Raw genomic sequence first — 24,823 nt, 5'->3', positions numbered from 1 at the left:
TTATTTTCAATGAAAGGCTATGCCGTACTGGGGTAACATCTGAATCTCCAGAAAGACACATTTCATTTGGGAAAAGTCCTTCAGATGAGTCAAACAGAACTTTTTCTGTTCCCCACCAGAAGAGCTTTAAGCAAATGAAGTAGAGTGAGAGGTGTAGCATAATGAAAGACAAACCAGATTATAAAGTACTTTGTACAAAAGTAAGCAGTTGAGATTCTATCTTATAAGGTGTAGGGAGTTGCTGAAATACTTTTAGCAAAGAAAATACACGATCAGATTTACAGTTTAGAAAGTTCACATCCATCTTCCTCAGACTTGAAGAATTAATTAGAGAGGGTCAAGTTTACAGGCAGCAAGTTTAAGGAGGCTTTTGTGGTAGTCCAGGTTAAACATGCTTAATGCCTCTTGTAACAGCAATGAAAGCAAAGAAGAGAGAGTCAAGCAATTTTGGTAGAATAAGTATGTGATGTCTGGATATGAGGAAGAAGGAAGAATTGAAGATGATTCTTGGATTGGTTATGTGAACAGACTGATGAATGGTGGTATCCTTCACAACGATAGGTAATTCATAATGGGGAGTAAATTTAGTGATAGGTATGATTAACTCAGCTTGGCAGTAGATAGTCCTCTTCAGAACTCTGGTTATTGGATTCTGTATGATAAAATTATTACCCCTGTACATTTTATAGCCAGAGTTGTCCTTTCAAAAGGTAAGTCAGATATTTTCACACACTTGTTCAAAACCCTCCAGTGGCTTTCTAGCTATTTTAGAACAAAATCCAGAGTCCTTACTGTGATTCTGCAAGTTCATACATGATTTACCCCTGGCTACCTTTCAATTTTATCTTCCAAAACTCTTTCATTTTCTCTCATTACCCTCTAGCCATGTTGACTTCTTTGCTATCTTTTGGACATAACAAGGACACTTTTACCTCAGGGTCTTTGCATTTACTGTCTCTGCCTAGATAGCTCTTCTCCCAAGTACTTTCATGGCTTTCTCTCTCACTTCATTACAATCTCTACTCAGATGCTGCCACTTCAGCAAGCTCTTCATTACTATCCTATGTAAAATAGCAACCCATGTCTTTCCTTATCCCTTTCACTGCATTACCACTGCCTGAAATAAAAATTTATACAATCAATTTCTTTATCATCTATTTTCAACATTAGAATGTACATTTCATGGCTAAGTAGTACCACTGGTTTTCAGAATAATCTCTGAGGACTTGATAAGACATGCTGAAGAAATGTTTCCTGTTCATATATTCATATGACAAACTAAGCTATTTATTAATATCTGGGGTTCTTTCTAGCCTCTATCAATTTTTTTTTCTTTTTTTAAATGCTTCCAAGTCTTTTCTGTTTCCTCATTTGAAAGTACTGGACCATCTATCTAGGCCTCCCTTTCTCAGATCTTCCAAAATTGACATATTCCAGTCTTACCTATATTAAAAGCTCACAAAATTTTTCTGGATTCTTTCCACTAAAACTGATCCCATCTTCCTGTGAATTTTTCTGTGACTACTTTTAACATTCTGTTACCTATAATAATATCTGTATCTCTTCAAACTATAAGTTTTATAGGGTAACATTCTAACTGATTAATCTTTGTATTTTTACTGGATGTGGCAACATTTAATTCATGCAAAGTAAGCCATAAATATGTGATAGAAAAATAAAGATAATGATTGGTTTATTTATTTCTGAAAGCCGTGTGTATAGTGTACTTTATTATTTACAATATCACACTATGACTTTTAAAACAAAAAGTTATTTTTTATAAAATAAAAAAATATAATTTGAAAATATAAAATGTACTTTATTTTTATTTATAATTGTAAAATATTGTACATTTGAAATATAATTATTTGTAGAATGTAGTATGCTAATTACTAATAGTTAACAACTTTATCTAGTCTGTTAGTTTGAACCATATGAAATTGCTGTTTTTTTAGTTCAGAATCAGATATTGGCATGTTCATATGGTTCAACCTATATATGTAAAAATCTTCTCATAGTTTTAGCATAAAAGCCAGTATTTCTCTAATATATAAACCAGTTCATATGCTTTGGATCTAGCTTTACTCTTGTCTTCAACATACTAGGTGCTCAACACAAAAATCCATTGAATGCCTGAAAGCATAAAACTGACAATAAAAATTCATTGAATGCTGGAAAGCATAAGACTGACATGTAGTAACTGTAAATTGCCTGTGATAGGTAATATCCAATGTCAGTTTTAAAAACCTTTATCATACTTTGGCATCTATGCACATCTTCCAGAAATCTGTGTGGGAAAAATCATTTACTTTTTAAAATGAAATACAAATGCTTTTCCTTGCACGTTGAATTGAAATAGTTAAGAAAGGCATTTCTAAAGAAGTAAATGACAGAACTACTGTCTTTTCGCATAGTGATAAAATAATAAAAGGAGTAGCTTAATTGAAAAGCATATATAAATATTTATACTTTTACATTAGAACTTCATTGAGATCCTATAATTAATCATTATTTTTATTCCTCTAAAAGAGAACATTTTAATGCCAATCATATGCTAGACAATATAATTTTAGTTTTATCTAATGCTTACAGAAGCTCTGTATTGTAGAGAATGGTATCCCTGCTTACATAGTTTCTTCAAGAAACCTGTTTGTCCCATTAAATTAGGAGTTTTGAAATACTAACGTTTTCTCTTACTCTAATCTGGTCTCAGAGAAATAGAAAAGTTATTTCAAATCTTCAGTTTGATGTTCCTAATACTGGATAACAAGAGGAATTAAAAAGTATTTTTATTTTAAATTTGGAAGGTTAATAGGTATATTCATAAAAGCATATCTAATGAGTCATAGACAAACACCAGATTCAAGCTAGTGTTCTTAATGGTAAAGCATAATTTTAAAAAAGTATAGTGTGTGTGTGTGCTTCATGTTGTAAATGAATATTTAAGGGACTTAGTAAACTATTTAAGCCCAACTCAATGTGAAATCCAAATATTTTATTTAATAAAGAACAAAATCTGACTAGAAACTCTTCCCTAAATGAGTGACCATGGGAACAGGAGAGAAATGAAAGAAAAATTCATAAATTTGCTAATTGCTTTTTCCTCCACTGTATATAACGTGTTTAACTTGTTATGTTGGTGTTTAATGTGATATATATCAGCTCACTTTTTTAATGTGTTGTATTGGTGTTAAACGTGATATATTTCAGTTCACTTTTTTTCCCTCGTATATATTGTCTCTCCCATCACAAGTATCTCCATCCTCCCCTTAATTCAGTGTCATGATATACTGTGTGTGTTTGATTTATTGATATGATGCTGCACATCTGATGCTTGTCTCTTAGCTAGTAGTTTTGAGTCTTCTGGAGAATATAGGTTGATTGTATTCTATTTTATTTCCAGATTAATACTGACTGCCTCAGTGATAAAAGTAGAGATGCTTAAATAATATGCAAAAATTGGTCTTTCTTGTGAATAAGTGCTTCCTAACTTGATGCTTAGTTTTATCATTTCTTTTTTGTGGATTGAAGCCTGCTAGACTTTGACAACTAATATAACTAAGTAGGAGATGGCATTAACTCTGTTACTTTTCTCATGAAACTTTTGAAAAAAATCCTATGTTAATTTTCTGTGGCTGCTGTATCAAATTATCACAAATTTAGTGGCTTAAAACAACACAAATTTATTACATTACAGTTTTATAATTGAGAAGTCCGAAATGGATTTCACATTTGGGAGGACGTAGGAGAAAATTCGTTTCCTTACCCTTTCCATCTTCTAGAGGCTGCCCATATTCCTTGGCTCGTGGCCCTCTTCCTCTGTCTTTGAAGCCAGAAACAAACAGTGGCTCCGGTTCTTCTCATGTGACCTCCTCTTCTGCCTTCCTCTTCTACATTTAAGGACCCTTATGATTACATTGGGTCCATCTGGATAATCCAGGATAACCTCTATATTTTGAGATTGGGTGATTAACAATCTCAGTTCCATCTGCTATCTTAATTTCCCTTTCACATGTAAGGTAACATTCACAAGGTTCTGGGGATTGCCACATGGACATCTTTGGGTGGGTCGTTAAATGGTAAGTTTTTTGTGATTCAATATTACTGGAACTAAACTGGGAGGTAGGACAGTAACATTATTTCACTTATCAGGGCCTTTCTTGAAGTCTTTAGACATGATAGAAGTTTATTCACTATAACTTACTCCCTAACTTTTAACTGATGGAGTTGTTTTTCTTATTTTTCACCCTATCAGTTTGATGCTTTTCAAAATAAATGTATCTACCCCAAGTATATATATTATAGAGCTCACAGTATTCTTTTGACCCTTGTTTTTCACTTGCTGATGTCATTTGATCTTACTTAGAAATTATAAAAATGGTTTATTTGTCTCTGTATCTGCTTACCTTTTCAAACTTATTCTTAATAGGATCGGAAACTCCATGGCACAGCTCAACAGCTGCTCCAAGACAGCAAGACAAAAATAGAAGTGATACGAATGCAGATTCTTCAGGCAGTCCAGACCAATGAATTGGCTTTTGATAATGGTGATGGAACAGAGATAAATTATCATTCTTATTATTATGGGCATATATAGTGCTAAATAAATTTTAAGGAAAGAAGTGGTGGTTCAAAATTAAGGAGGACGAGGCATTCTGTTTTTTTATCTTGAGTTTTTATCTTTGAGTTTTGATGGCTAAAATGAAAGACTGTATTTTAATATTGTGTCTATTAAGTATTTACTTCAGTGTTTATTGACTTTTAAGAACTAACTTTTAATGTTGTAAGAATTTATTTCTTTTTCTTGAGTTTTAATCCCTACGTATTAGAAAGTCAAATAAATGGTTCAATTAACTTTTTTTTTTTTTGTCCCCCTCTAGCCAAACCTGTCATAAGTCCTCTTGAACTTCGGATGGAAGAATTAAGGCATCATTTTAGGATAGAGTTTGCAGTAGCAGAAGGTGCAAAGAATGTAATGAAATTACTTGGCTCAGGAAAAGTAACAGACAGAAAAGCACTTTCAGAAGTAATTTTAAATAAAAATTTTAACTTAATAAATATATTAGTCAAAGAATATAACTATTTAAATGACACCATTGTCTTTTCCCTGTTTAAGGCTCAAGCAAGATTTAATGAATCAAGTCAGAAGTTGGACCTTTTGAAGTATTCATTAGAGCAAAGATTAAATGAACTTCCCAAAAATCATCCCAAAAGCAGTATTATTATTGAGGAGCTTTCACTTGTTGCATCACCAACACTAAGTCCACGTCAAAGTATGATATCTACACAAAACCAATATAGTACCCTATCCAAACCAGCAGCACTAACAGGTATGTAGCATATATCATCCTGATTTTTTTTTTATTTTTCGTGCATTTTTAATCTACATCTGGTTCTAGTTTAATAAATGAATTAAAATGTGTTCACAGAATTTTTAAATATTGTGGTAAGATACACATAACAAAATTTATTATTTTAACCATTTTAAAATACACAACTCATAGGCATTTAGTATATACATGCTGTTGTATAACTATAACCAGTTTCTAGTTCCAGGGTATTTTCATCACCCCAGAAGAAAACTCAGTACCCATTAAGTAGTCATTCCCGATTCCCCCTTTCCCCTCAACCCCTAGCAATCACTATTGGGTTTCTGTTTCTATAGATTTGTCTATTATAGATGTTTCCTATAAATGGAGTTATATAATTTGTGGCTTTCTGTGTCTGACTTCTTTCACTTTCTGTACTATTCAAGGTTCATTCTTCTTGTAACATGTATCAATATTTCATTCCTTTTTATGGCTAAGTAATATTCTGTTGTACAGGTATATATCTGGTTTTATTTATCTGTTTGATGGACATTTGGGTTGTTTCCACCTTTTGACTACTGTGAATAGTGTTTCTATGAATATTTGTGTGCAGGTTTTTGTTTGAACACCTGTTTTCAGTTATTTAGGGAATATACCTAGATGTATAATTACTAGGTCATATGGTAATTTTATGTTTATATTTTTGAGGGACCATCAAACTGTTGTCCATGGGGGCTGCATCATTTTACATTGACAGGGGTTCCAATTTCTCCACATCCTCAACAACACTTGTTATTTTCCCTTTTTTTTTTTTATTATTGCCATCCTACTAGGTCCATTAATGACAGTGAGGTAGCGAAGTCTCCAACTATTTTTGTAGACGTTCCTATTTCTCCTTTCAGTTATGTAAATTTTTGCTTCATATATTTTCAGGCTCTGTTAAGTGCATATATGTTTATAATTTTCATATCTTCTAAATGGATTGACTATTTTATCAAAATATAATATCCTTTTTCTCCTGTAACAATTTTGGATTTAAAGTATTTTGTCTGACGTTAGTGTACCCATTCCAGTTCTCTTTTGGTTACTGTTTACACGAATATCTTTTTCTATTCATTCTCATTCAGTTGATTGTGTCTTTGGATCTAAAATGAGTCTCTTTTAGACAGCATATAATTTGATCATGGTTTGGGGTTATTTATGTATTTTAATCCATTCTGCCATTCTCTGCCTTGAATTTGAGCAGTTTAATCCATATATGTTTAAGATAATTACTGATAAAGTGTAATGCAATTCTGACGCTGACTCCCCAGAGTTAGGTCAAATTTCATAGGTTAATGGCACAGTCCCCCACAAGACTGTCCTCATTTCAGACACAAGCTGCAAGCTTAGAGTTTCCCCAAACACTCACACTTCTGACCAACTGGCTGCAAATTCAGGGGTTCCTACTACCACCTCATGCTCAGTAATTCCATAGAGCAACTCACAGAACTCAGGAAAGCTCTATATTTACAGTTACCGTTTTCTTATAAAGGCTACAAATTAGGACCAAAGAAGAGACACTTAGGGAGAGATCTGGCAGGGTACCTAAAGTTTCCTTGCTTTCAGCATGCAGCACCCTCTCAGAACATCAGTTTGTGTCCCCAGCCAGGAGTCTTACTTTAGCTGTGAGTATTCAGTATTTTTTTTGTGGCCTTATTACATAGGAGTGATTGAATCATTGGCCACTTTGATTGAAGTCAATCTCCAGCCCCCCACCTTTTTCTGAAAGACCAGAGGTCAGGTTGATATGTGGCTCAAAGCACTAGCCCTCTATGTAGTTGGTCTTTATGGTATAGCCAGCCCCCATTCTGGAACTGTGTATGGGCCTACCGAGAGTCACTTTGTTAGCATAAACTCACATGTGGTCTAAGGAGTCCACCGTGAATAAGAAAGATGCTGCTATTACTAGGGAAATTGCAAGGGTTTAAAAGCTCCCTCTTAAGAACCAGGGAAATAAACCAGCCAAATTCATTATTATAGAACAAAAAAACTTACATCAGCCATTTTGCTAATTGTTTTCTGTAAGTCTTAATCTTTTTTTCCTGAATTCTTTTGCTTTCTTTTGTGTTTGATTGAATTTTTCTAGTTTACCTTTTTTATTCTCTCCTTGTTTCCTTTTCTGTATGTGTGTGTGTGTGTGTGTGTGTGTGTGTGTGTGTGTGTGTGTGTATATTTTTTTTTTAATCTTTATTGGAGTATAATTGCTTCACAATACTGTGTTAGTTGCTGTTGCACAACAAAGTGAATCAGCCATATGCATACACATGTCCCCATATCCCCTCCCTCTTGAGCCTCCCTCCCATCCTCCCTATTCCACCCGTCTAGGTCATCGCAAAGCACTGAGTCGATCTCCCTGTGCTATGCTGCTGCTTCCCACCAGCCAACTATTTTACATCCGGTAGTGTATATATGTTGATGCTACTCTCACTTCATCCCAGCTTTGCCCTCCCACCCTATGTCATCAAGTCCATTCTCTATGTCTACCCCTTTATTCTTGCCCTGCAACTAGATTCATCAGTACCATATTTTTTTTTTTTTAGATTCCATAGATATGCGTTAGCATACGTTATTTGTTTTTCTCTTTCTGACTTATTTCACTCTGTATGACAGACTCTAGGTCCATCCACCTCACTACATATAAATCAATTTTGTTTCTTTTTATGGCTGAGTAATATTCCATTGTATATATGTGCCACATCTTCTTTATCCATTCATCTGTTGATGGACATTTAGGTTGGTTCCATGTCCTGGCTATAGTAAATAGTGTTGCAGTGAACATTGTGGTGCATGTCTCTTTTTGAATTATGGTTTTCTCAGGGTATATGCCCAGTAGTGGAATTGCTGCGTCATATGGTACTTCTATTTTTAGTTTCTTAAGGAACCTCTGTACTGTTCTCCATAGTGGCTGTATCATTCCTACCAACAGTGCAGAAGGGTTCTCTTTTCACCACACTGTTTCCAGCATTTATTGCTTCTAGCTTTTTTGATAATGGCCATTCTGACTGGTGGTTGGTGACACCTCACTGTAGTTTTGATTTGCATTTCTCTAATAGTTAGTGATGTTGAGCATCTTTTCATGTGCCTCTTGGCCATCTGTATGTCTTCCTTGGTGAAATGTCTATTTAGCTCTTCTGCCCATTTTTTAATTGGATTGTTTGTTGTTTTTATATTGAGCTCCATTAGCTGTTTGTATATTTTGGAGATTAATCCTTTGTCTGTTGTTTCATTTGCAAATATTTTCTCCCATTCTGAAGGTTGTCTTTTTGTCTTATTTATGGTTTCCTTTGCTTTGCAAAAGCTTTTAAGTCCCATTTGTTTTTATTTCTGTTTCTCAAGGAAGTGGGTCAAAAAAGATCTTGCTGTGGTTTATGTCAAAGAGTGTTTTTTCCCATGTTTTCCTCTAAAAGTTTTATAGTGTCTCGTCTTACATTTAAGTCTTTAATCCATTTTGAGTTTATTTTTGCGTATGGTGTTAGGGAGTGTTCTAATTTCATTCTTTTACATGTAGCTGTCCAGTTTTCCCAGCACCACTTACTGAAGAGGATGTCTTTTCTCCATTGTATGTTCTTGTCTCCTGTGTCATAAATTAGGTGCCCATATGTATGTGGGTTTATCTCTGGGCATTCTATTCTATTCTACCATTGATCTATATTTCTGTTTTTGTGCCAGTACCATAGTGCCTTGGTTACTATAGCTTTGTGGTATAGTTTGAAGTCAGGGAGCCTGAGCCCTCCAGCTCTGTTTTTCTTTCTCAAGATTGCTTTGGCTATTCAGGGTCTTTTGTGTTTCCATACGAATTGTAAGATTTTTTGTTCTAATTCTGTGAAGAATGCCATTGGTAGTTTGATAGGGATTGTATTGAATTTGTAGATTGCTTAGGGCAGTATAGTCATTTTCACAGTATTGATTTTACCAGTCCAAGAACATGATATATTTCTCCATCTGTTTGTGTCATCTTTGATTTCTTTCATCAGTGTTTTATAATTTTCTGAGTACACGTCTTTCTCCTCCTTAGGCAGGTTTATTCCTAGGTATTTCATTCTTTTTGTTGCAGTGGTAAATGGGAGTGTTTCCTTAATTTCTCTTTCTGATTTTTCATTGTTTGTATATAGGAATGCCAGAGATTTCTGTGCATTAATTTTGTATCCTGCAACTTTACCAAATTCATTGATTAGTTCTAGTAGTTTTCTGGTGGCGTCTTTAGGATCTTCTATGTATAGTATCATCGGCAAATGGTGACAGTTTTACTTCTTCTTTTCCAATTTGTGTTCCTTTTATTTCTTTTTCTTCTCTGATTGCTGTGGCTAGGACTTCCAAAACTATGCTGAATAAGAGTGGTGAGAGTGGACATCCTTGTCTTGTTCCTGATCCTAGTGGAAATGCTTTCAGTTTTCACCATTGAGTATGATGCTTGCTGTGGGTTTGTCATATATGACCTTTATTTTGTTGAGGTACGTTCCCCCAATGCCCATTTTCTGGAGAGTTTTTATCATAAAAGGGTGTTGAATTTTGTCAAAAGCTTTTTGTGCATCTATTGAGATGATCATATGGTTTTTGTTCCTTAATTTGTTAATGTGGTGTATAACATTGATTGATTTGCATATATTGAAGAATCCTTGCATCCCTGGGATAAATCCCACTTGATCATGGTGTATGATCCTTTTAATGTGCTGTTGGATTCTGTTTTTTTTTTTTTTAAGTGGCAGTATTCACATTTTTATTGAGCAGTAAAAAAACATATGTGGTCAACATTGTTACTTTCATTTGCAAATAAAAGAGTTGGGAAGTATAGAAACCTGTATTTAACTTTTTATCAAGAGTACTTATCATCAGATTACTCCCATCCAGGCTTCTGCAGGTCTGGAATTTTCTTTCCACTGGATAAGAGTATGTGCTGGGAATTCCAGTTGATAACATTTTTATTTAAAAAAAAAAAAAGAATCAGCATAGTCAAGTTGTCTTAGTGTTAAGGATTTCTGTTTGCTAGTATTATGATCATCAGTGATATTGGTCTATAATTTTATTTTTTTGTGATGTCTTTTTCTGGTTTTGGTATCAGGGTGATGGTGGCTTTGTAGAATGAATTTGGGAGTGTTCCTTCCTCTGCAAATTTTTGGAAGAGTTTGAGAAGGATCAGTGTTAGCTCTTCTCTAAATGTTTGATAGAATTCACCTGTGAAGCCGTCTGGTCCTGGACTTTTGTTTGCTGGAAGATTTTTAATTACAGTTTCAATTTCATTACTTGTGATAGGTCTGTTTATATTTTCTAATTCTTCCTGGTTCAGTCGTGGAAAATTGTACCTTTCTAAGAATTTGTCCATTTCTCGTGGTTGTCCATTTTATTGGCATATAGTTGTTTGTAGTCGTCTCTTATAATCCTTTGTATTTCTGCGGTATCAGTTGTGATTTCTCCTTTTTCATTTCTAATTTTATTGATTTGTGTCCTCTCTCTTTTTCTTGATGAGCCTGGCTAAGGGTTTATCAATTTTGTTTATCTTCTCAAAGAACCAGCTTTTAGTTTTACTGATTTTTGCTATTGTTTTCTTCATTTCTAGTTCATTTATTTCTGCTCTGATCCTTATGATTTCTTTCCTTCTACTGACTTTGGGTTTTCTTTGTTCTTCTTTCTCTAGTTGTTTTAAGTGTAGGGTTAGATTGTTTGAGATTTTTCTTGTTTACTGAGGTGAGATTGAATTGCTATTAACTTCCCTCTTAGAACTGCTTTTGCTGCGTCCCATAAGTTTTGGGTCATCATGTTTTTGTTGTCATTTGTTTCTATGCATTTTTTAATTTATTCTTTGATTTCTTCAGTGATCTCTTGGTAATTTAGTAGTGCACTGTTTAGCCTCCATATAGTTGTGTTTTTTACAGTTTTTTTTCCTGTAATTGATTTCCAGTCTCATAGCACTGTGGTCAGAAAAGATGCTTGATATGATTTCAATTTTCTTAAATTTTCCGAGGCTTGATTTGTGACCCAAGATGTGATCTGTCCTGGAGAATGTTCCATATTCACTTGAGAAGAAAGTGTATTCTGCCACTTTTGGGTGTAATGTTCTATAAATATCAATTAGATCCATCTGGTCTATTGTGTCATTTAAAGCTTGTGTTTCCTTATTTATTTTCTGTTTGGATGATCTGTCCATTGGTGAAAGTGGGGTGTTAAAGTACCCTACTATTATTATGTTACTGTCGATTTCTCCTTTCATGATTGTTAGCATTTGCCTTATGTATTGAGGTGCTCCTATGTTGGGTGCATAAACATTTATAATTGTTATATCTTCTTCTTGGATTTATCCTTTGATCATTATGTAGTGTCCCTCCTTTTCTCTTGTAACAGTCTTTATCTTAAAGTCTATTTTATCTGATACGAGTATTGCTACTCCAGCTTGCTTTTGATTTCCATTTGTATGGAATATCTTTTTCCATCCCTTCACTTTTAGTCTGTATGAGTCCCTAGGTCTGAAGTGGGTCTCTTGTAGACAGCATATATATGGGTCTCATTTTTTATCCATTCACCCAGTCTGTGTCTTTTGGTTGGGACATTTAATCCATTTACATTCAAGATTATTATCGATATGTGTGTTCCTATTACCATTTTCTTAATTGTTATGGGTTTGTTTTTGTGGGTCTTTTTCTTCTCTTGTGTTTCCCACCTAGAGAAGTTTCTTTAGCATTTGTTGTAAAGCTGGTTTGGTGGTGCTGAATTCTCTTAGCTTTTGTTTCTCTGAAAAGCTTTTGACTTCTCAATCGAATCTGAATGAGATCCTTGCTGGGTAGAGTAATCTTGGTTGTAGGTTTTTCTCTTTCATCACTTTAAGTATATCATGCCCATCCCTTCTGGCCTGCAGAGTTTCCACTGAAAAATCAGCTGATAACCTTTTGGGGATTCCTTGTATATGTTATTTGGTTTTCTTCCCTTGCTGCTTTTAATATTTTTTCTTTGAATTTAATTTTTGTTAATTTGATTAATATGTGTTTTGGTGTGTTTTTCCTAGGGTTTATCTTGTATGGGACTCTTAGTGCTTCCAGGACTTGGGTGACTATTTCCTTTCCCATGTTAGGGAGGTTTTCCACTATAATCTCTTCAAATATTTTCTCAGACCCTTTCTTTTTCTCTTCTTCTTCTGGGACCCCTATAATTCGAATGTTGGTGCATTTAATGTTGTCCCAGAGGTCTCTGAGACTGTCCTCAATTCTTTTCATTTTTTTTTCTTTCTTCTGCTCCTTGGTAGTTATTTCAACCATTTTGTCTTCCATCTCACTTATTTGTTCTTCTGCCTCCGTTATTCTGTTACTGATTCCTTCTAGTGTATTTTTCATTTCAGTTATTGTGTTATTCATCTCTGTGTGTTTCTTGTTTAGTTCTTCTAGATCTTTGTTAAACATTTCTTGTATTTTCTCAATCCATGCTTCCATTCTATTTCTGAGATTCTGGATCATCTTTACTATCGTTACTCTGAATTCTTTTTTGGGTAGATTGCTTACTTCCTCTTCTTTTATTTGGTCTTGTAGTTTTTTACCTTGCTCCTTCATTTGTGACATATTTTTTTGCCATCTCATTTTTTTTTTATTATTATTAGTGGGATTGTGTTTCTGTTTTACTGGTTATTTGGCCTGAGGCTTCCAATGCTGGAGTTTGTAGGCTATTGGGTAGAGCTGGGTCTTGGTGCTGAGATGAGGATCTCTGTGAGACCTCACTCTGATGAATATTCCCTGGGGTCTGAGGTTCTCTGTTAGTCCAGTGGTTTGGACTCAGAGCTCCCACCGCAGGAGCTTCCACTCGACCCTGGGCTCGCAAATCAAGATCCTGCAAGCCGTGTGGGGTGGCAAAAAAACAAACAAACCAGTAACAAAGTAAAAAATAAAATTAGACTATGAAACTAACAGATATGTTATTAGAAAGAATGTAAAAATAAAAATATAGATGAATCAACACCCGGAAGGTACATCAGTACCACAATAATAAAAAAGAGGAGGAGGGAAAAGAAATGAAAAAGGGGGGGGGAGCGTGGGAGGCCTTGGCTGTGGAGAGTGGGGCCTAGGCAAGGGTGAGTTTTGGGCAGTGGGCGGGGCCAATGCTCAGGACCCAAAGGGCTAGAAAAGGCCCTGGGGGCTGTGGGGGGTGGGGCTTAGGCTCAAGGAACAGAAGGGGCCCAGGTGTGCCCCCCACCCCTGGCCTCAGAGGTCAGGGGACCTCACCTGGGAGCCCAGCAGGCTTCCTGTGCTCAAGTGGGCTGGGCTGGACAAACGCCCTCCTCTCCTCTCCTGCTCCTCCAGTCTGGGGTCTGGGAGGGCCCCTCCTGCTTGTCTCTCCTGATCTCCCCATCCTCCCTCCTGTGTCCCCAAGGACCCACACACCCTGGAGGGGCCCTGGAGGGCGGGTGATCGGCATGGGAGCTCAGCAGGCTCCCCGAACCTGAGTGGGCGGGCCAATTGCCCTCGCTCCTCTCCCGCTCCTCCCAGAGGGCACCTCCCACCTTCCTTTCCTTTTCTTCCCTCGGCCTCCTTCCTATGCCCCCAAGGACCCGGGCAATCTGGAGGGGGCTTTGAGGGCAGGGGATCAGCCTGGGAGCTCAGCAGGCTCCCTGGGCCCCAGTTGGCGGGGCAGTCGCCCTCCGCCCCTCACCCACTCCTCCCAGGGTGTCCCTCCCGCCTGCCTCTCCTAATCTCCCCGGCCTCCTTTCTATGCCCCCAGGACCCACGTTGCCTGTATGGGGCTTTGGGGGTGGGGGAACTGGCCTGCCTCTCCTGATCTCCCTGGCCTCTGGGGGGCTGATCTTGTCTGGCCTCCACTTCTTCTCTCCCCTTGGTCCCCCTACATCCTACCGGTTCACTCTGGGGTTCCTCCCATCTCCTTGGGGGTCAGAGTCCCCCACCAGCAACTGGCAGGCACCCTAGTTGTGGGGAGACGCTAACTCTGTGTCTTCCCACAATGCCATCTTGACTCCTCCCCCCTTTTCTGTATATTTTTAAATTGCTTTCTTAGTGGTTACTCTAATGGTTACAGTTAACAACCTAAATTTATCACAGTAGCCTACAAAAGCTCTGCTCCTATACAGCTGTGCCTCCCCATCATTATATTTTTGTTGACATAGATTATGTCTTTATACATTGTGTACCCTTTATATTATATTTTTATATATTAGATTATAATCATTGTTGTATGCATTTGTTTTTTAAGTCATACAGGATACAAAGTTATAAATTGAAAATATAGTAATACTGGCCTTTTAATTTACCTATATAGTTAGTTTTACTGGTGTTATTTTTTCTGTGATTTCAAGTTACTGTCTAGTGTCCTGTCATTTCAATCTGGATGACTTGTTTTAGCATTTCTTCTAGGAAGGTCTGCTAGTGATAAGACTTATTTGGGAATCGCTTATTTCTTCATTTTTGAAGGTTAGTTTTGCATACATAGAATTCTTCGTTGACAAACTTTTTTCTTTCAGCATTCTAAAAATGTCCTCCCATTCCCTCCTGGCCTTTATGCTATCTGATGAAGAATCAACTTTTAAACTTATTGAGGATTCTTTCTAAGTGATGAGTTGCTTCTCTCTTGCTGCTGTCAATATTCCCTTTTGTCTTTGGTTTTCACAATTTGATTATAACGCATCTCAGAATGGTAATTTCTTTTGAGTTTATTTTACTTGGATTCTTTGAGCTTCTTGATGTGCAGATTCATGTCATTCATCAAATTTGGGAAGTTTTCTGCCATCATTTCTTCACATATTCTTTCTGCCATTTTCTCTCTTCTCTCCTTCTGGGATCCCCATAATGTGTATTTTTGTAGTCTTTGTGGTATCCCAGAAATCGCCTAGTCTCTGGTTTTTTTGTTTATTTGTTTGTGTAGAACAAGTGTTTATTGATGTACAGACATTTTGGGGGGGCTCAGAGACACAGATGTAAACACAGAAACAAGCATCAGCTTTCATGAATATCAGATATTATGAAGCAGAGACAAGCAGCAGAACTCAGGGAGTCCTCCCACCAGCAGCCTCCCATGAGCCTGTTCATAAATATGAACACCAAGGTCTCTCCAAAAACCTGGCTTTAGTAGAGCTCAAAGAGAAGTTCTCATAAAGTCTCTTAACATAATTAAGCCAGGTGTCAAATTGGTTAGGTTGATTGCAAACCATTTTTAAGTCTGTTGAGTTTTACCTCCTGTTTGCTTTGCTTTGTCTTGTTTTTAATTAGTAGCATACACATTTAGCTTTATGTCTTACTGATCAACTTACTCTTTTATCATTATAAATATTTCCTTTTATCTCTGAAAATAGACTTGCAGTTTACTTTGTCTGATATTAGTAGAGCCATACTATCCTTTTTATGCCTAAGGTAACCTAATGAAGTTTTCCATCCTTTTATTTTCAACCTGTTTGTTCTTTTCTACTTAAAGTGATATATTTTATGTACATCATATAGATGTCTCTTTTTATCTAACCTGAAAATCTAATTGAAGTTGTTAGTCTTATATTTTTTAACAGCTTTATTTGTATACATAAACTGCACATATCTGATATGTACAATTTGATAACTTTTGTCATATCAACCCTCAAAAGTTTCCATGTACCCTTTATAGACTGTCCTTTTAATATTATTCTTGATATGTATTTAACTCTACAATCTTGATGTTTGAATTGCATTTACTCTTTTTTCTCTGCTCATCATTTCCTGCCCTTTGTAGTTGTTTTTGAAGCAAATAGTTCCATTATTCCTTTTCATGTCCCATAACAGTGTTTTAATTATGCCTGTGTGTGTGTGTGTGTGTGTGGTGTGTTTACTGTTTACTTTAGAGATTCAAGTATGCATATTGAACTTATTACAGTCTGTGATCATAATGTACTCTCTTACTTCCAAATCAGTTTAAAAATTTTATGGAGAAATATTTGCAAATTCTTCCACTTCGCCCTGTTTATCCTCATTGTAATATATTTTACTTCTACCTGTGCCTTAATCTGCAGCTGACCCTTGAACAACACTGGGGTTAGGAGCACCAACCTTCTGTGCAGTCACAAATCTGTATATAACTTCACAGTCAGCCCTCCATGTCTGTGAACTCAACCAGCTGTGGATCATACAGTACTGTAGTTATGTATCTAGTGAAAAATAATTCACGTGTAAGTGGACCTGCACAGTTCAAACCCATGTTGTTCAAGGTTCCACTGTACATCTTCTAGTGTTGTTTTTACTTTAAAGAGCTAAGAACTTTAAGGATATACATGATCCATGGTTAATTGAATCTGTGAGTGTGGGATTACAGATATGGAGAACCTACTGTTAAGCTACATGTGGATTTTCGACTGCGAGAAGGGTCAGTGCCCCTAACCCCCACATTGTTCAAGGGTCAACTGTAATTTACTTTGTTACAAAGTATTTTTTCAAAAAACAAAACAAAACATTGTTCTTTATATCTAATGGCTCATTTATCCTTACTGTTGTTCTTCATTTATTCTTGTTGTACTTGAGATTTCCTGTTAGAATTTTCCTTTAGCCCATAGCCATTTCTTTTAGCATTTATTGTAGTGAAGATGTGGTAGAGTCTAATTTTTCCACTTTTTTCTTCTTTATTTCATCTTCATTTTTAAAGAATATTGTCGGTAGAAAACCTCTATAGGTGTTTTTTTCCTTTCAGCTCTTTAAAAATGTGATTTCATTGTCTTCTAGCTTTCCTCTTTCTATTGGGTTGGCCAAAAGTTTTGTTTGTTTTTTTCCATAAGATCGCTCTAGTAGCACTTAGTTGTCTTTAACTTCATTCGAAACAATTTTGTTAGATTGTATGTGCAGCTGTTATATCAGCGTGCATTTTAAAAAAGACTTATCAAAATTGGTGAATTTTTGTGTAGCCATTTTAATATTGAAGATGGAAGAAAAAAGCAACATTTTCGGCATATTATGCTTTATTATTTCAAGAAAGGTTAAAACGGAACTGAAACGCCAGTGCAGTATATGGAGAAGGTGCTGTGACTGATGAAACATGTCAAAAGTGGTCTGCAAAGTTTCACGCTGGAGGTTTCTCACTAGACGATGCTCCGTGGTCGGGTAGACCAGTTGAAGTTGATAGTGATCAAATCGAGACATTAATTGAGAAGAATCAATGTTATACCACACGGGAGATACCCGACATACTCAAAATAACCAAATCAAGTGTTGACAATCATTTGCACCAGCTTGGTTATGTGAATCGCTTTGATGTTTGGGTTCCACATAAGTTAAATGAAAAAAACCTTCTTGACCGTATTTCTGCCTGCGATTCTCTACTTAAACGTAATGAAAGTGTTCCGTGTTTATAACAAATTGTGATGGGCAATGAACAGTGGATGTGTACAATAATGTGGAACAGAAGAGATCGTGGGGCAAGCAAAATGAACCACCACCAACCACACCAAAGGCTGGTCTTCATCCAAAGAAGGTGATGTTGTATATATGGTATGATTAGAAGGGAGTTCTCTATTATGAGCTCCTTCTAGAAAACCAAACGATTAATTCCAGCAAGTACTGCTCCAGTTAGACCAACTGAAAGCAGCACTTGATGAAAAGCGTCCAGAATTAGTCAACAGAAAACACCATAATCTTCCATCAGGATAATGCAAGACTGCATGTTTCTTTGATGACCAGGCAGAAACTGTGACAGCTTGGCTGGGAAGTTCTGATTCATGGGCCATATTCACCAGACGGTGCACCTTCATATTTCCATTTATTTAGGTCTTCACAAAATTCTCTTAATGGAAAAAATTTCAATTCCCTGGAAGACTGTAAAAGGTACCTGGAACAGTTCTTTGCTCAAAAAGATAAAACATTTTGGGAAGATGGAATTATGAAGTTCCCTGAAAAATGGCAGAAGGTAGTGGAACAAAAGGGTGAATATGTTGTTCAATAAAGTTCTTGGTGAAAGTGTGAAATGTGTCTTTTATTTTTATTTAAAAACCGGAGGCACTTTTTGACCAACCCAATATTATGAGAAGTCAGCTGTAGTTCCTATCAATGTTTCCCTTCATGTAATGTCCCTCATTCCCCAATTATTGAAGTAACATAGAATTACATTGAATTTTCTTCATTTTTTTTTCTTTCTGTTCCTAAGACTAGATACTTCAGTTCAGCTATCTTTAAGTTTTCTTATTCTTCTGGATGCGCAGATCTGCTGTTGAACATCTCTAGTAAACTTTTAAAATTCCAGTTAGTGTACTTTTCAGTTCCAGGATTTCTATTTGGTTCTTATTTATAAATTCTGTATCTTTATTAATATTCCCTATTTGTTGAAATACCATTCTCTCTTTTTCCTTTTGGTTTCTTTTAGGTCTTTGACCACATATAAGCTTTGACCATATGTAAGACAGTGGGTATAGAGTCTTTGTTTAGTAAATCCAATGTCTTCCTCAGGGATAGTTTCTGTGAATTTCTGCTTTGCTTGTGAATTGGCCATAGTCTCTTATTTCTGTGCTTGCCTCATAATTTTTTATTGAAAGCTGGATATGGTGAATATTATAATGTGTAACTGGAAGATACTCCCCTTTTCTATAATTTCTTATTGCTGTTTGAAACAGGGTGTAGTTGTTTAGTGACTTTATTTGCTAAAGACTGTATTTTTTGTCATATGTGGTCACTGAAGTCTCCATTAAGTTAGTGGTCAACTAGTGTTTTGACAGACTTTTTTTTTTTCTTTAATTGGAGTATAATTGCTTTACAATGTTGTGTTAGTTTCTGCTGTAAAACAAAGTGAATCAGCTATATGTATACATATATCCTCTCCCTCTTGGACCTCCCTTCGCCCCTCCCCCCCATCCCACCAATCTAGGTCATCACAGAGCACCGAACTGAGCTTCCTGTGCTATACTGCAGGTCCCCACTAGCTATCTATTTTACACATGGTAGTGTATTTATGTCAAACCTCGTCTCCCAGTTCATCCCACCTTCCCCTTCCCCCTCTGTGTCCACATGTCCATTCTCTATGTCTGCATCTCTATTTCTGCCTTGCAAATACGTTCATCTGTACCATTTTTCTAAGTTCCACATATATGCATTAATATACGATATTTGTTTTTCTCTTTCTGACTTACTTCACTCTGTATGACAGACTCTGGGTCCATCCACATCTCTACAAATGACCCAATTTGGTTTCTTTTTATGGCTGAGTAATAGTCCATTGTATATATGTACCACATCTTTATCCATTCATCTGTCAATGGGCATTTAGGTTGTTTCTGTGTCCTGGCTATTGTAAATAGTGCTGCAATGAACATTGGGGTACATGTGTCTTTCTGAATTGTGGTTTTCTCAGGGTATATGCCCAGTAGTGGGATTGCTGGGTCATATGGTAGTTCTATTTTTAGTTTTTTGTTTTTTGTTTTTTTGGTTTTTTTTTAATGTGACGTATATTTTTTTTTAATTTTATTTATTTATTTATTTATTTATTTATGGCTGTGTTGGGTCTTCGTTTCTGCGCGAGGGCTTTTCTCTCTAGTTGCGGCAAGTGGGGGCCACTCTTCATCGCGGTGCGCGGGCCTCTCACTATCGCGGCCTCTCCTGTTGCGGAGCACAGGCTCCAGACGCGCAGGCTCAGTAGGTGTGGCTCACAGGCCTAGTTGCTCCATGGCATGTGGGATCCTCCCAGACCAGGGCTCGAACCCGTGTCCCCTGCATTGGCAGGCAGATTCTCAACCACTGCGCCACCAGGGAAGCCCTATTTTTAGTTTTTTAAGGAACCTCCATACTGTTCTCCATGGTGGCTGTATCAATTTACATTCCCGCCAATAATGCAAGAGGGTTCCCTTTTCTCCGCATCCTCTCCAGCGTTTATTGTTTGTAGATTTTTTGATGATGGCCATTCTGACCAATGTGAGGTGATAGCTTATTGTGGTTTTGACTTGCATTTCTCTAATAATTAGTGATGTTGAGCATCTATCTATTCATGTGCCTCTTGGCCATCTGTATGTTTTCTTTGGAGAAATGTCTATTTAGGTCTTGTGCCCATTTTTTTATTGTGTTGCTTGTTTTTCTTGATATTGAGCTGCATGAGCTGTTTGTATATTTTGGAGATTAATCTTTTGTCAGTTGCTTCATTAGCAAATATTTTCTCCCATTCTGAGGGTTGTCTTTTCATCTTGTTTATGGTTTCCTTTGCTGTGCAAAAGCTTTTAAGTTTAATTAGGCCCCATTTGTTTATTTTTATTTTTATTTTCATTACTCTAGGAGGTGGGTCAAAAAAGATCTTGCTGTGATTTGAGTGTTTCAAACACTTCAAAACACTTCAAAGAGTGTTTTTCCTATGTTTTCCTCTAAGAGTTTTATAGTCTCCAGCCTTACATTTAGGCCTTTAATCCATTTTGAGTTTATTTTTGTGTATGGTGTTAGATAGTGTTCTAATTTCATTCTTTTACATGTAGCTGTCCAGGTTCCCCAACACCACTTATTGAAGAGACTGTCTTTTCTCCATTGTATATTCTTGCCTCCTTTGTCATAGGTTAGATGACCATAGGTATGTGGGTTTATCTCTGGATTTTCTATCCTGTACCATTGATCTCTATTTCTGTTTTTGTGCCAGTACCATACTGTTTTGATTACTATACCTGTAGCATAGGCTGAAGTCAGGGAGCCTGATTCCTCCAGCTCCGTTTTTCTTTCTCAAGATTGCTTTGGCTATTCAGGGTCTTTTGTGTTTCCATACAAATTGTAAAATTGTTTGTTCTAGTTCTGGGAAAAATTCTCTTGGTCATTTGATAGAGATTGCATTGAATCTGTAGATTGCCCTGGGTAGTGTAATACTTTTCACAATGTTGATTCTTCCAATCCAATCCAAAAACATGGTATATCTCTCCATCTATTTGTATCATATTTAATTTCTTTCATCAGTGTTTTATAGTTTTCCGAGTACAGGTCTTTTGCCTCCTTAGGTAGGTTTATTCCTAGGTATTTTATTATTTTTGTTGTGATGGTAAATGGGATTGTTTCCTTAATTTCTCTTTCTGATCTTTCATTGTTAATGTATAGGAATGCAAGAGATTTCTTGCCTTAATTTTGTATCCTGCAGCTTTACCAAATTCATGGATTAGCTCTAGTTTTCTGGTGGCATCTTTAGGATTTTCTATGTATAGTATCATGTCATCTGCGAACGGTGACAGTTTTACTTCTTTTCCAATATGTATTCCTTTTATTTCTTTTTCTTCTCTGATTGCTGTGGCTTGGACTTCCAAATGCCTGCAAGCAGAAAGAAAATTTTCCATGTTTGCAGCTGAATTCTGTGTTTGTGTGCCAAGGCATACCTTTAACATTCACCCAGGCGTTTTATAACTCTGCCTTTGCTTGCACAGAGCTTGAAGATCTGCCAGATGTGCGAGCTTAGGGCCTTTTCAGATCTCTTCTGAGGATGTCTCCTTTTGCATCTAGCCTTCTAGTTTTCCAGTAACATGTGGAAGCATTGCAAAGCTCTTATTCCTTAAAAGAGTTTACTCCCTAGCTTTTCCCCAAGATTCTAGGATGTCTATTAAACAATATAGACAACTGATATCCTTTGCTCCCGGCTTCAGTGGTTGGTTCATTTGCCTTTAAATGCCCTCCAATTAGCTATTTCTCTGTCCTGAGAGATTTCTTAGGTGAAAAAAAGGTAAACCCTTTCTGTTAATCCTTCAGGGAGCCTTCAGAGAGGTCAAAGCAGGCATCCACAGTTCTTTGAGTATGATGTCTTCTCTGCTCCCTCTGGCACCGGGAACCTGTACCAGGAATGCAGCCTGCTATCTTCAGGACTATCACCAAACCATTGGGGGTGGTGGGGGGAAGAGGGATGAAGCAAAGATAAATTAAATTGCCAGAAAGCTCTCCTACAAAGTATTCATTGCATTTTTTGATCAAGCATTTGCTTGGTTGCAGTAAACCTTTGTTTCCCAGATTTTTGTTAAAGTTGATTATAAGTAGTTTCCTGGTTTTATTTGTTTGTTTGTTTTCCTGTGTTTCTGTGCAGAAACTGCCTTTGGACTTTGCAACTCTACCATTTTCTTACCATTACCTACAAAGGTTTTTATGGCCCATGTGAATGTGGCATATTTTTGATACACAGGCCTCCCTCTTCTCCAGGAATCCTTAAATTATCTTATCAATATGAATGTCAGAGAGGGCTTTACCTTAAAAACAATGTCATTAAATATTTTGAGGATATGAAAGTGTTTTTCAGAATTGCATAGCATACTATGACATTCTAGTACCTTTGGGTATCATTAATCAGCTTTATATTATGGCAGACTTCTACATTAAACCTTGAAGGAGAAATTTACAGTTGAACAATGCTGTTGCCACTATTAAGATCAGTTTAAATCTGCAGTTACCAAACTGAGTTCCTAAATCTGAGGTACCCTGGGATGCCAACATGAATTCACGAGGGTACAACAGGATATTTTAAGTTTTTGAGGGAAACACAGTATTACTTCACTTCCTACCATCACCATTAATCTACTAGCTTCAAGGTAGTTGGAGTTTCAGCATTAGGTTGAACTACATGCCTTCTGATTATGTCATATATTGATTAAGCTGGATGTTCCTGGTTTTTCCTTCACTGCTATAATGATAAATACTATGGGAAAATCAATATGGAATAGAAGATAAGGGTGACACTTTCAAATCTAATCCCAAAGTTTGATAAGTTATACAGTGCCCAATAGATACACACATCTCATTAGGAAGTGATCATGGTTATTTAAGAATGAAATAAGATTACTTTTTTCTTTCAAACTACGTATATTATTTTTCAAATAGTTATTAATTAATTTGTTATAATATCTTATGAAACAGAACTGTTAGGTACATTGTTCAGACTAGAAGCACAATGAAAAAATTGAGACATTAGGGTATCATGAAATGAGAAAGCTTGGGAACCTCTGTTCGAAATTCTCCATTGTGTTTTAAATATTTAAAGCATTTATCTTATGAGGTATCACCTCACACTCGTTGGAATGGCCATCATCAAAAAAATCTATAAACAGTTAATGCTGGAGAGGGTGTGGAGAAAAAGGAACCCTCCTACGTTGTTGGTGGGAATGTAAACTGGTACAGCCACTATGGAGAACAGCATGGAGTTTCCTTAAAAAAATGAAAACAGAGCTACCATATGATCCAGCAATCCCACTGCTGGGCATATATCTGGAGAAAACCATAATTCAAAAGATATGTGCACCGCAATATTCATTGCAGCAGTATTTACAATAGCCAGGACATGGAAGGAACCTAAATGACCATCAACAGAGGAATGGTTAAAGAAGATGTGGTACATATGTACAGTGGAATATTACTGGGCCATAAAAAAGAACGAAGTAATGCCATTTGCAGTGACATGGATGGACCTAGAGATTGTCATATTGAGTGAAGTAAGTCAGACAGAGAAAGACAAATATCATGGTATTGCTTATATGAGGAATCTAAAAAAAGGGTACAAATGAACTTATCTACCAAACAGAAATAGAGTTAGAGATGTAGAAAACAAACTTATGGTTACTGGGGGAAAGGGAGAGTAGGGATAAATTGGCAGATTGGGACTGACATATACACACTACTATATATAAAATAGATAACTAATAAGGACCTACTGTATAGCACAGAGAACTCTACTCGGTACTGTATAATGGCCTATATGGGAAAAGAATCTAAAAAAGAGTGGATGTATGTATATGTATAACTGATTCATTTTGTTGTACACCTGAAACTAACACAACATTTTAAATCAACTGTATTCCAATTAAAAAAATAAGTAAATAAAATAAAGCATTTATCTTTCCAGCCACATCTTCTATAACTCCTACCATGAATCTTCTATCACAATTAATCTGGTTAGTGCAGAGTGCTTATTTAATGTCTTTGACTTATTATCCATCTTCTTACTGTTTTTTGGGGTTTTTTTTAATCTAAACTGGGATATAGACCTATGAAGACCTTGTCATCTACCTACATGTAATCTTAACCCCTATCACAAGATACTTTATACACTCAGTAGATATTTGGTAAATGTCATTTGATAATAAGGCAGGGACTGTACATCTAAGTTTCACCATCTTATGGCTCAGGGCTGAACATATTTTTAATATTCAAGAGTTTCAGAATGATCCATTGGTTAAAATATGGTTGTTAAACAGTATTTTTAGAAAAGTAATAAAGCCACATTTTGGAAAATCAGCTGATATGGCTGGAAATTATTTTCCTTTTCTATTCTGTTTGGTTGCTCTTCCCAACTCTTTAACCTCTTTTTAGTTCTCTCTTTCCCTGTTCTTCATTCCCTTAATGAACTTTACTCATAGTGATGTAAATCACCAGTCTAAAAGGAAGTATCTTATAATTCTTAAGATATTTTGGTGTTTTAAAAAATTCCTTTATCTACTGGACCTTAAACTAAATATGGAGTTAACTAGGAAGAGAAATAGTAGTGATATTAATAAAGGATTAGACATGATAAAGGATTAGCATAGATAAGTAGTAGGAGTATTTGCTGTCCTGAGTTTT

General features: G+C 36.3%; 1 protein-coding gene across 3 annotated transcripts in view; it reads left to right on the top strand.

Moving 5' to 3' along the window:
• Nucleotides 1–24,823, top strand: part of PKN2 (protein kinase N2) — a 127,262-nt gene that overhangs the window by 57,645 nt on the left and 44,794 nt on the right. For all 3 annotated transcript variants that reach the window (XM_082383308.1, XM_082383306.1, XM_082383307.1), the window contains 3 exons: nucleotides 4,430–4,547; nucleotides 4,881–5,026; nucleotides 5,117–5,330. In XM_082383308.1, coding sequence (XP_082239434.1) covers nucleotides 4,430–4,547; nucleotides 4,881–5,026; nucleotides 5,117–5,330 — 478 coding nt within the window. The remainder of the gene's footprint in view (nucleotides 1–4,429; nucleotides 4,548–4,880; nucleotides 5,027–5,116; nucleotides 5,331–24,823) is intronic.

This window comes from Balaenoptera borealis, assembly GCF_965194805.1.
Source record: "Balaenoptera borealis genome assembly, chromosome: 1".
Taxonomy (NCBI): Eukaryota; Metazoa; Chordata; class Mammalia; order Artiodactyla; family Balaenopteridae; genus Balaenoptera; species Balaenoptera borealis.
The sequence above is the reverse complement of the archived record's forward strand: the minus strand, read 5'-3'. Positions and strand labels throughout refer to the sequence as shown.